Genomic DNA, 13491 nt, shown 5'->3' with positions numbered 1-13491 from the left:
TCACTATTTTATATACTCTACCTACTCGTCCGTTTATTCTTACAAAAATGTAGGACTACATGCGCTGAATTGTTTTTTTTTTCTCCTTCGTTTATCTTTATATAAAATAAATCGATATTGTAGTCCTGTTAGAAAATCTGAAGCGACGAACTGTACAGATTAAAAGCGTTCGCATTGAGATTATGTTGTGGTTTATTTTTATTTAAGTTTAAAATTTCTTAAGTTTAAAGTTTCCAGCGGTACAGCTCCTTGTGAAAGAGTTCGTCCCAGGAAGTACTGCCACCTTACCTATTTCTGCCGCCAAGCAGTAATGTCAGCATTACTGTGTTCCGGTTTTGAAGGGTAAGGGTGCTAGTAAAATTACAGGCACATGGGACTTGACTTGGCAATTTCAAGCTCTGAGTGGCACTGCAACTGTTATGGACGGGACGTCCCGTCACTTGATATTATAAAAAATATGTTCAAAATTATTTGATTAGACGTACGTCGTACGTGTCGCAAAATTAGATGTGCTTGTAGGGTGCCAAACTAAACCTTATATATCATTATTATAGTTTAATGCAGCTCGTGCAGCATTCAATTTATGTAGACCAGATTTACTGCAAGGCAACTTCACACCATGAAGGCGGTGTTTCTGATGGGTTTGTTCCAACTTGACAGTTTGTTGCATACAGCACCCTCGGGACTACGATAAATTGTAGACCTGTTAGGCTCTATCTACTATGGCGCAGAACGGGATGGAAACAAATTTTTGTAACGAAATTGCTGAGAATAATGAACTTTGTCAATTGTGCAATGTAGAAACTAGATACGATACAGTAGCTGCCGGAGTTCCCAATACTGTGGGAGAATTGTCAGAAAGACGCGCGACCCTTTTTTGGCTCGTATCTAGTTTGTACGATACACTAATAACATAAAGTTTATTATACTATGGTTGAAAAAATCACATTTAGCAGCAGTAGAGCTCCTGTGAAAGAGTTCGTCCAAGGAAGTACTACCACCTTACGTATTTCTGCCGCCAAGCATTAACGTGAGCATTACTGCGTTCCGGTTTGACAGGGAATGTAATTGTGAGTGAATGTAATTTCACAAGGTGCTGTGAAATTACATGCACTCGGGACTTGTCAACTTATGTCTCTGTCTGTCTATTGTGACAATTCCCTCAGATCTTCGCGATTTAAAGCTCTGAATTGCATTGCAACCGTTATGGATAAGCGTGTAGCTAACCATCAAGCGTACAACTAGTTCGTCACTTGACATTATAAAAAAAACTTCTAAATTTCATATGGAATAAGAATATGAATTTCAAATTAAATAAGCATAAATACTAATACCCCAAGTAGACGAACGTGCACGAACGTTCGTTCGTTCGTGCTTGTTATGTAGTTGAGATTTGTTATATCTGCCTACACTCTGGCAGACGGAATTGTGATGATAAGTGCGTATGACGAAGCTGATTGTCTATTCTTATTGCAGGTCCACTGGAAACTTTGCGGCGGGCGCGGCGGGTAGCGGGTGCGGGGCACCGCGCTCCGCCCCCGCCACCCCGCTGCAGATCGAGTCTCACTCCCGCGCCAGTAAGCACGATAAGTAAGTACCACATTACATTATTCTTTGCTCTTACAAAGTCACAAATTGATGCACTTCACAATATCAGTGACGTTAGAGACTTCCGATATTAAACTAGCTTTTAGTATGGGCATTATACTAATGCCCTCTGGTTCAATACAGAAATTACCCCAAGTAACATGATTAAGGGAAATAACACGAAAACTACTACTACTACTACTTCCGAGTTTTTTATTTTTTTAACTTAACTAGTAGGGGAACGGAAGTTAAAATGGACCCTGTGGGTAAAACGGACCGCGCCTATAACTATGAATTACTACTAATGTCATCTATTACCGACTTACGCCCTCGTGGTAGTCACCTCTCTCTCATTTATGGTCAGTATCCTTGAAGGGGCCATGTGATAGCACACGTTTTTTTCAATTTTTTGACAATTATGATGTAAAAAAAAAGCAAATTTTTAGTAGCCTTTACTTTTATTTTGCAATGAATATTCGTTTCTAAGAGGTTTTGATTTAATTACTCTTTACTTCACTTTATTTGAACGATATAATAAACAAAGTCTACCTAATAATACGCTAATTAACATCTAAATATTTAACTATTTACATAATCTACTAAAAAGCCAAAATGGAACGGGCAAAACGGACTACGTGGTCCGTTTTGCCGTCAAATGTTTTTGTCGCAATATTATTATCGGATTTACATAATTCGAATTTTTTATTTTATTTTAGATGATTAACAACTATAAAAAAACCTCAAATTGACAAACTTGGCGTAAAGAGGATATGAAAAGTGCAAATGAATAGGTAGCAAATCGTAAAATGACATTAAACCTTAGAGGATGGAAAAAAAATCGGTATACACACGAAAAAGCAAAGAGAAATACTAAAAAAGTTACTAAAAAGAGAAGCATTACTAAGACACTGTACAGCGAAAGAGACGTTCGATGTTTTTATTGTTTACGTCTGTTTTCTGAATCAACTGAATGATCGATTTAGTGCCCAGAGTATTCTTTATGAGCACATTGTAGTTGTGTCCTTGTTGAGGACGACGATGAAGAAGTTAGGTTTGTTTGTGAAAGGTGTTCTTTTGAGTTAGTGCACTAATTGTTTTTTTACATATTGTTATCTGTACATATTACCTTCATGTGTGGTCCGCTTTACCTCAACATGAGGGCAAAATGGACCAATTCTAGGGTTTTGGAAATCGTCTTATATCTGTTTAATCCGTGATTTGATTGAAATATTAGACATAGGCCAGTAAGATGAATAAATGCTCTATAATATAACGTTTAACAAGTTATAATGAAGCCGTTGATTCTTTTTTCATGGTTGAATTTTCCTTAACTGATCTGTTCTACCTTCCGTTCCCTTAGTAAGGCTTTTTACAGCTCCAAATATAAAAAATGGAAATATAATGAATGAACATATTATTTTAATTGTTTTGAATCAAATATTATTTATTGCACATTAAAAATTACAATGACAACACAGAACAGTACATTAGGTACTGTATCACAAAGTGAGCTAATGTGCACAAACTAAATGTACTGTAGCAGCTATTTATTAATACACTCCCGAACACATATTTCGAGCCACCTTGCATTTTTAGTATTAAATGCCCTAAGCTTAAAAAATATGTTTGATTGATCAAAAACTATTAATGCAATTTTGAAGCTGGTTTACTAAACGTCATTTCCGTATGTCCTTGTTGAAAATTAGATTTTGTGAAATCAGCGAAAAACGAGTTTAAGTATCACAAGTCTTGAATTCATACAAAGCCAGCATATGACATTACATGAATATAGAGGCACTGGCGAATGTATCTGTCGGCATTTAATGGTGGCAGCCGCGGCCCTGTCACAACCTCTAGCGCAGTTTTGCCTTCGGTGGACATTCCTCCCCAGACTGTGAAAACTTTTTCTTTAATAAAACAATATTTTTATGTTCTAGGTCTTTCAAAATAAAAATTCAAGGTGGCTCGAAAGTTGTGTCCGGGAGTGCATATTAATTCCACTGCAAATAAGAAAAAATATATTTGTAGAACAATAATAATTTATCGAGTTCTTGAGTTTTCGCGATTGTTACACATGGAAAATGAAGCTATTTTTCCGGCTTTAAATCGCGTATATTTGTTTTTCAAACAAACCAACGTTTCGGGGCCTTTACAGGTCCCATGGTCACGGTTGACTGAGGTGGTAAAGTCAACAACCAGTTATGTCAAACATTAATATTTTTCACTATAATTAAAAAGTTATTAATTAAATACTGTATTTTAAAATTTTCCAAAGAAAATTCCACTTTACGCTACTTATGCTTTACAAATTATTTTATTTTAACAATATGATTTTTTATTTAATTAAATTTATTATTCATTAATAATGGAAATTAGAATAAATTAAAAACATATTAATTAGTACTCCAGTCTTATGTCAGTCTGGGATTTCTCATCAGGAAATACTGGATCCCAAACTGGTGGTACGGAGCATCCTGGGTAGAAAATACATTAATTAGTACTCCAGTCTTCTGTCTGTCTGGGATTTCTCATCAGGAAATATTGGATCCCAAACTGGTGGTACGGAGAATCCTGGGTAGAAAACGGACTTCTTTTGCAAGTGTCGGGGGTTTATCAAACTTAATCGAATGTGTAGGTTTTCTATGGCACACTCGCAGACTGCAGATATTAATAATAATTGAATTAAATGTAATTACTAGAGCATTTGATTTGAGAAGAATCGATAACAGTAAAATAGCAACAAAGGGCCAGTTATGGAGGTGGCACTCTGATGTTCGGATAGACGACTGTTCGGACGGACACCAGAAAATTTATCTTTTTTAATAGGTGTATTTACATGATATACGGTACAGTTTTTTCAAAAAGTACAAGTCACGCTAATATTACTACAATTGAATTAAACAATGTATTATGAAGTAAAAAATAAAGGCAAAATACCTATTGTTACCGTACCATTCTAAGTTTAAACTTCCACACCATTGCAATGGCTCTAATTAATGCAATGTATACATAATATAAAGTATATCTTGGTTTAAAATAAAAATAAAAAGCCACTTAAAATTATAATAATTTGCCTCGTTAATCATTGAAAAGAATATAAAGAAAAATGCTAGTATTCGTATTAAGGGATTTGGCTTCAGAAAAAGCTTCATATCCTCGCAATAAGAGCAAAAGAAGACGTTGTGTGTAGCGAGCTAAATAGTGCTTTTTTGTTCTTGACAAAAATCTTTGACGTTTGTTTATTGACACAGTTTTATATATCAAGTTCTTAGTACTTCGCAATTGTTACACATTGGAAATGAAACTATTTGTTTCGGATCTAAATCGCGTATATTTGTTTTTTTCCATTTTCAAACGAACCAACGTTTCGTTGGTTCTGACCATCCCAGGTAGTCATCATCAGTATAACCAGAAATAGAGACGAAATGTCATTTAATTTGTTTGAAAACTATTCTACCATATCATTATTGTGACAACTGCGGCCCGATTGGCTAGCCCGAGTTCGAGACAATTGACGGGTGTCGTCAACTGTTTCACTTTAAATCGTCCAGTCACTTGAGCTTTGCTATAATGGACGAAAATTGCAAAATTACATATTTAATATTTAATTACCGATGAAATGTGATTCCGTTTGTTTTGTAATTAGATGTTTTGCTGTTTTTCCCATACCACCGAATAGAACAGCATGGCATTGTTAGAGATATTATCTTTATTACAATAATTACAGAATATTTTTTGGAATATACGGAGACGTATACACAGGTCAATAGTTGGCCTGTCTATATTTAGTGCAAACGGGAGTTGATATTTATAAGACCTGTATCGCTAATGTGTTACCAGGAATATATGGCCCTTATTTCGTCTCTATGTCTGATTATATAATCGATGTCATCAGTATTAGACTGGATGATCATCATTACAATGTGTATATTAATGTTTGAAAATATATTTTTTGACTGAATATTTACTTGAATTAGTAATTCAAGTAAATATTTATATATTTGCATGCCAGGCATGATAGAGTTGGATTTGTTTATAATGATAACCTTCGGTATTATTCCGACAAATAAATACATTTTGAAAGATTGATAAAATATCTTGTTATTTATTTAAGTCGTATGATTTTTGTTCTATACGATATTAGTATGATATTACTATATAAAGATTACGTACATGCCAAACACTAGCAATTCAACTTTACACTAAAAATTTAGTTTCAACTCAATGCCACTTATAATAAGAAGAGTCCAAGATTGAAAGTGTAATGCTTTATACTGTACAGACAATTACAGAATTGACGGAACACTAAGTAGTTACATGCAGTCCAATATTTCCTTTCAGGCAGTTAGCAGTTACTGCGGCCAAAAGTGGCCAAAAGTGGCAGGTAGTCTGATATATTTAATGCTTATTGTTAACCCGTCATGAATTTTATATAAATATTTTTTAATTTTCGGAAGAATACATAGTTGAGCGTTAGAAATATACTGTGGTTCTAGGACTCCATTACTAAAATTGTTACAGACACCGTGTGTTTCAAGGATGTGTTACGGGTTAAAGCAAAAGTCACTTAATTGTTTAATTTTCACAAGTTTTTATTAATGCATTATGTTGAGCTTTAAAATCTGAACATGTTTTGAGAACAAAAAGGGACCAGCCTTGGCTGTATCATGTTTACGATAGATCCAAACCGTGGCATACTGAAAGCATTCCTCACATTAGCTTGCGCAGCAAGTGCTATTTTTTTCTCTCAAACAACGTCTTTTCCTCGTCTGAAACTATTTTGCAAACATGAATATGTTTCACTATTCCAATAGTAAAAAACGGTGATCAAATTTAGAAAAGTTAATTTTCCAAATTGATTCTACCGAGAATCGAATCCGGAACCTCCTCATCCAATGCTCACAGTGCAAACCGTTGGGCCACCACCCAATCGTCAGCGTTTTAGAGTATAATAGTAGCGTTAAACAATATTTGTGTTGGCAGCATAAAACTCCGCGACATGATCTAAACTCCAAATCCAACCGTCTTACCTGAGGATGACCTTCATACAGAAAAACCTCATAATATTTTTATACCTTTCGCACATTTCATCCACTCAGTTCAATCTTGATCGATATCGATAAAGATGAAACGTGTGTAGTCTACTTACATATAGTTTTTTACCAATATGATAATACGACGAATCGGAGTATACTTTCTTTGTGGAATTCACCACATTAATAAGAATAAGACAAAAGGCTATTTATTTTGTTGTATGTATGATGTTTTTATTACCATGTTATTTTTTATGAAAGCACGTAGATAATTTCATAGGATCTACTGACTCGGTCAAGTTACTTGGTAAGGGCGATGGCCCCGATATGGCTACAGATGCTGGTTCGAGTCCAGTCAGAGTAAAGGAATTTTTCTTGGCTAGAAAAAAGAGCCTTCTTTCGAGCCTTTTTATTTAGAGAAACAATTATTTTTTAATAATTCCATCATTCTGTTAAAACATTTTTCAGGGTAGCATGTTTTAGGTTTTAACGACTGTTTTAAAATATTTACATCCTGTTTTAAAATACAATTTTTGGTCTTATATAAGTTTGAAAATTGAATTTAAAACAGGACGTAAAATATTTTAGTCGTGAAAAAGTACATGCTACCCTGAAAAAATGGTTTCGAAATGGCGCTTTCGCCCTTTCCACAAAACACCGATGATATAATTCGGAGATGACATGAACAGTTCACAATCTATCTTAATACCGAATCAGAGGAAACCAGAGGATCTATAAAAACTGGTTTATGTTACCGCGTTCGACCTTGATCGGAGGCTCAGGCAGATCATTAAAGTTACTTCGTAATATTGGTCAATTTTCGATATAATTATTCTTGGAACATGTGCTACACATTGATTTTATACACACACATGTTATTATGAAAAAAGACATCAAAATGTTTCATGTATTTGGGTTATATTTAGTACGGAATAGCTGAGATTACCCGCGATTTCAGATGAGTTCACATAACAAATATAGTTGGTGCGTAGAATGGCTCGTTTAAAATCGTACACGTGTAGAGAAATTTGGAGAATGGATATAATCAGATTTAATACTAATTCTCGCCTATATAGCAATGCAAATATTGTTTTGTAGAATCACCTCCTAAAAATTTCGCCAAATTTTTGGTATCACCCTATATAATTACTAATTTATAATTTAGGAAGTTGTGTTATTATCTACACTGGCTATTACAAGCGATGTTCGGGGCGTATCCTAATCAGTCGTGTTTACTGTTCGTACAGTGACGTACGTATTACTAATAATATTTAAAAACGAAATACCAATTCTTATAACTTTATACGTTAGCGGAAAAAACTATCGACTTCATTTGTTATAACTCAAGTCATTCAGATTTGATATGAGAACCGCTGCGTGTTTTTATGTAATTTAAAATATTCTGTGTTCCGTTTTGCGAAGTAGAAATTTGTGAAGTGTTTAAGTAAAGTTAAATTGTGATATGGGAGAATGTCGCCTGGTGAGACTGATGAGCAAACAGCTTGGAGAATTCAAAGGCTTATGAACTTTGTCTACGGAGGAGTGAGGTATATTTGTAGTTCAACGCAGTGATTGCGTGCCTTTGTTTCAAAGATATTCATGATAACTTTTCGTCAATAATAAAAAGTGCATGTAGACAGGGTGATAATTATTTATTTCATACTACTTTAGTAGGGGACTGTACTCATCAATACAACTACTTTTATTTATGTTGGTTCCACTCAAAACGCGACAAAATTATCAGCAGGGCTAAAAAGACCGAATTGGCAGAATGATAATTTGATTAATTGACAATTCATATTATGAAGTTTCAAAGAAAACAAAAAACGCAATTCATCTATTTTGGAGACCTCCATCAGAGTACGAACGACATTATATAATAGACCTAAATATTGAAAACTTTAAACTTTACATCCAGACAAACAGTGTCGTACTGAATAACAAACCTATAAATCTGATTCTCTATAACGAACCCGACTAGAAACGGTGGGTGTATTTTGTTTGATTTTAATTCCATCAATTATACATATAAAGATTATTTATACCTTTTATACATTATATTTTGTATCAAATAACTGTACTGTTACCGAGAAGGAGAGCCAGGAGTACCATAACAAGCACAGTATTTACCTACTTTGGACTCCTTTCCCCCATATCTAATGTTATTCGATCGTTTACTTGTATTACCTATATACGTGTTGGGGGATAATAAATGACTTTATTATTATAATATTAATTGCTCATAACGTATGTCTGATTTAGTAATATGGTAAAAGTATTACCAAAGACGACTATTACCATAGATATTGCACACAAAAAACAGTAGATTGCGGAAAAGGAAACTGTAGATGCTGAACTTACCTTCAAACACTTTTAATCTAGTTTTTTCAAACATTGATTGGTCATTTTTACATTACTGTCTGAAGAACTTTTTCTTCTTGCGTGTAATGTTTTTGATGTTATCTTACAATATTGACAACTGAAAATAAAATTGTATTTGTTAAAACCCCTAGCGGGAATTTTAATTGCTAACCATCATCGAGTATTCGCTGTTAACCATAGATCATTCTGGGTTAGAAAATATATGGCGGGTGTAATTACAGTTAATTCTAAACTACAAACATGAGCCAAAACATACCTTCAAACTTTTTATTTTACTTGCACTTGCTAAATCGGTCAATCACTGACTGAATCTTCACCGCACATTGAACTATTAAATGTGGGCAGAAATCTGTTTAAGTCATGATCTATTATAATAGAACAAATTTTTAAAAACAGTAGATTTTTGTTAATTGTCAGTAGAACAGTAGAAATCAGCCAAAAATAGTAGATCTACTGTTAAAACAGTAGCCCTGGCAACACTGGCTGAGGATACTGGCTGGTAGTGAACAAAGATTGAGAGCAAGTGACGTGCTTGAGGCGATTTCACTGGAAGGGTATTCATTACATCTATCAATAATTTAAAAATGGAATCATTGTAATACCTGCTATGTGAGAAAGCGGTATAAGTTTCAAAGAGATGCGAGATCATTCAAGAGGTTCTTACCGTTATTTCAAATTATTGTTATTAAGTGCTCCGGAATCATATTGTAAATACATATATAGTTTCCCATAAAAGGGTCGTTTGCCATGATTAAACGAAATCGTGGGTACCAGGAGTTTGGACTTGGCTCTAAGGTTAATATAACATACTGTTTAATGTAGTCTCTCTTGTCTCTCCATTATCCACTTGATGTGTAGTACTATACGCGGGGTGGCTGCCTGGAGACATATCATACAGGCTAGACCTAGTTTAGGCTCCAGTCTCCCGCAAATGTAACTAACTAAGTACCTTATTGCTAATATGTGTCATTTAGCTTTGTGAGGAGAAATAAATAACTTTGTGTTTTGTATTTGTATTGTCAACCGTAGGCGTGCCAAAAATGGCGATGAGCAAAGAGCCCGCATATATTTTCCAACATCTACTAATGTAAAAGTAATGAAAATATAAATACGGCTTTAATACTGTTACTTTTACATAGGCGTGATTATCAAACCATCATAGTTTTCCATTTCTAAAAAGGTCCGCTCCTTAACAACAACTAGCGGCACGTGTTTAGTTATATGTTGTATTTAGCAATCTAGTTATAGTCAAAACTATAAGTCGGGTTATTGATCAAACAATTATGGATCAATGACCTCAAACGTTATGTTGAGTATGGATACACACACATATTATGAAAACATACTCGTCTAAAACGCTCGACTATTTTAAAAGTCGCGTGATGCAAATGAAGCTTCATTACATATTAATATAAAAAATATAAAAATATGTGAATAGTGATAAATGTTCGAAAAGAACGATGATCACGAACTATTCAGACCGTTACCATTGAGACGTCGTAAATCTTAGGTTTTACTGGAAAATCCTAGGTTTTACCGTAGTTCGGGCTTCTACAGTAACATATATGTATTTCTATTCTGTAAATAAGTGGTAACAGCACTCCTTGTGCAAGCGTTCGTCCAGGGAAGTATTGCCAACTTACCTACTTCTGCCGACAAGCAATGATGTAAGCATTACTGCGTTCCGATTTTGAAAAGGTTGCTTGGTGAAATTATGGGCTCAAGGGACTTTCGGGGTCGTATTCCAGAACTCTACTCTATACTCAAGTCAGGACTTGAGTATTGCAGTGAGCACTGAAAATCATACTCAAGTCCTTGCCATTAGGGTCGTATTTCCAGTGCTTCAAATCATACTCAAGTCTGCTCAAATCCTGACTTGAGCATTGAGTAGAGTTCTGGAATACGACCCGTAAACTAATGTCTCAGGGTGACGGGCGCAGTGGCAGTGTCCCTCAGATCTTTGCGATTTAAAGCTCTGAATGACACTGCAACTGTTATGGACAGGCGCGTCCCTTACCACCAGGCGCACGACATGTTGGTCCCGTCACTTGGTATCACAAAAAAATATGTTGACGATTTTGGGCGTATCAATACTTCAATATATCTATATTGAAGTGTTGATAGATTTGGCGTTCTGTAAGTCCATTTCAAAGGTTTACAAACCTTGCAGGTACACCAGCGTTCTACGACTGTAGCTTTTGCTAAACTATTTGGTAATATGTATTGCATAAAATGTATTTATATTAGTGTCGTTATATTATGTCAGTAAATTCGGCCACAAGTCCCAACAAAAATAATGTTATTTGTAAAAATATGTTCTTGTAAATTATTCCTTACATTTACATTGTCAGTTTATGTAGTTTAACGTGTAACTAAGTGTACTCTTTTACCTGTGGTAGTGGTTAAGTTGACGAAGACATTATCTAAGGTCGTTTGCTACTGTTTGTTTTCTAAATAAATGACTTCACAATCAAACTCATATTTATCTCAAAACATTATTATATTTTCTTTTACATACACACATTACATTAACTTTAATATTCTTGCAGTTATTGTAGTTACACAAATATTATTACAAAATAATGAGGTTACGTAATAAACATTCTATGTGGATACTAACAAAGATAAAAGGTTATCTCGAAAGTTAGACGCTAAGACCTTACCGTTATTTTGATGTTCAACGTGTAAATCTGTATTCTTAAACAAATGAATATAAATATTGTTAATTAATGTATAATATAAATGTAAAATATTAATAAATGGCTACATTAATAACTCCATATTATTAATGTATAACAATAGCATTAATTATCATTAATATTCATTTAGTACATTATGATATAAGTGCGGTAAGTTGAAAATTACTGTAATTTTCAAAGCGCACGTATGTCATACGACGTTTTATAACATATTTGCGAGGAAATAAATAAGACTCTCTCTGACTTTCTTAAACGAATAAATCTTTAATTACTTGTTAAAGCAGTTATAGAAATTTGAACAATTTTTAAAAGTGATTGTTACGTTGCCAGTTGTCATTTTTAATGTTGTCAAGTTATTATTATTAGTTACAATCTCCCCAGTCTCTCTCTCACTCTCTTGAGTGAAAGTAGGAGAAACGAGACCACAGAGTTCTGCAGTCGGTGGCGGCGGCGGAGGCGGTTGCGGCTGCGGCGACGATGGTGGAATGTACGCGTGTGTGCTCGTAGATGGTTGAAAGTCAACACTTGACTCCAAATTTATGTTCCTTGTAATGCGAGAGCTAATTTCTTCTTTATTTCTTATCGAGTCTTCTACGTATCCTTCGGCTACATTGCTTGACCGCCATCCTCTGTGGCGTTTTAGTGTCAATAAGTCCGCACCTGAATCGGCGAGCAATGTAGCCGAGGACCTTCTGAAACTGTGCACTGTGTATTCATGTGCTTGAGGCAAATTTAAGAAAGTGGCAATTTTTTTCGGCATTGCTCCCAATTTATTAATGCCAATGGCTTGGTTAGTGCATTTTCCATTTTGGTAATTTTGAAAAAATCTGTTGGAATTAGCTTTTGTTGAACGAAGTGCTTCGTATTTCTTCACTACGTCGTAAAAAGGCCCCTGTATTGTGAACGACCTTGGAATTTTATTTTTTGTGTTTTTGACCTGGACAAGAAGAACTCGCCCATGGTTCTCGACGTCATTAGTTGTTATGTTTGCCAACTCTTGACGTCTACATGTACCATTTATACCGAATATTGATACAACCTGAAACGATATAAAAAGAACGTATAAGCACCTATATTGTAAAGAAATACGAAAGTGAAAGAAATTAATAACTTTTTTTATTTAGTTTCAACTGACCTTTGTTGCCAAATATCGCCAATCCGGAGCTTCTTTTAGGAACTTCTTGATATTGTCAGCCGAAAATACTTTCGACTTTTTACTTACATGGCCATCTGAGCGTCTTTTTAGAAATGCTATCAACTTGGAGTATGACTTGATATCAATACCATGGTTTGTTTTCATAGTGCTTTTTAGCATTGAATAGTAGCACCACAATGAGCTTGACTTATATTTTTGAGAAAGTTCCATGAAATAGGCTAAAAACACATTTTCTGAAAATGAATTTGCATCTTTGCTTGTTTTCCATATGATGAAATTTTGATACGTTTGTAAGTATCTATCGGTTGATTTTTCAGGTAAGAGGCTTAGAGTAGCCTTTTTCGCTGCGTTTAAGACTTGTGGCGGTGTCAAATTAATAAATTTATCACTACTTGACGACATTTTCAAATAAAAACAATACAGCGAAAAGAAAAAGCGCGCGAAATAATTTTTACTTGTCCACAAATTAGCCATGCGCGCGCATCAACGTTTTTTTTTAGGCAAAGGTATAAAAATAGCCAGTATTACTAATAAAGTAAATTAATATTTTTGTGTTTTTGTTACAGATAAATGGTGGTAATTTATTGTCGAAATTAATTAAATGAAAGAATTAAATGTTTATTTACTATATTTT

The 13491-nt window shown here is 34.5% G+C and overlaps 1 protein-coding gene across 5 annotated transcripts in view; it reads left to right on the top strand.

Moving 5' to 3' along the window:
• The window catches only part of LOC113234673 (GRAM domain-containing protein 2A-like), a 90204-nt gene that overhangs the window by 49857 nt on the left and 26856 nt on the right, over nt 1-13491 (top strand). For all 5 annotated transcript variants that reach the window (XM_026470101.1, XM_026470104.1, XM_026470100.1 and 2 more), the window contains one exon: nt 1477-1590. In XM_026470101.1, coding sequence (XP_026325886.1) covers nt 1477-1590 — 114 coding nt within the window. The remainder of the gene's footprint in view (nt 1-1476; nt 1591-13491) is intronic.

This window comes from Hyposmocoma kahamanoa, unplaced genomic scaffold (assembly GCF_003589595.1).
Source record: "Hyposmocoma kahamanoa isolate Upper Pololo Valley unplaced genomic scaffold, ASM358959v1 86, whole genome shotgun sequence".
NCBI lineage: Eukaryota > Metazoa > Arthropoda > Insecta > Lepidoptera > Cosmopterigidae > Hyposmocoma > Hyposmocoma kahamanoa.
Note: the sequence above shows the minus strand (reverse complement) of the source record. Positions and strands in the feature narration are given on the sequence as shown.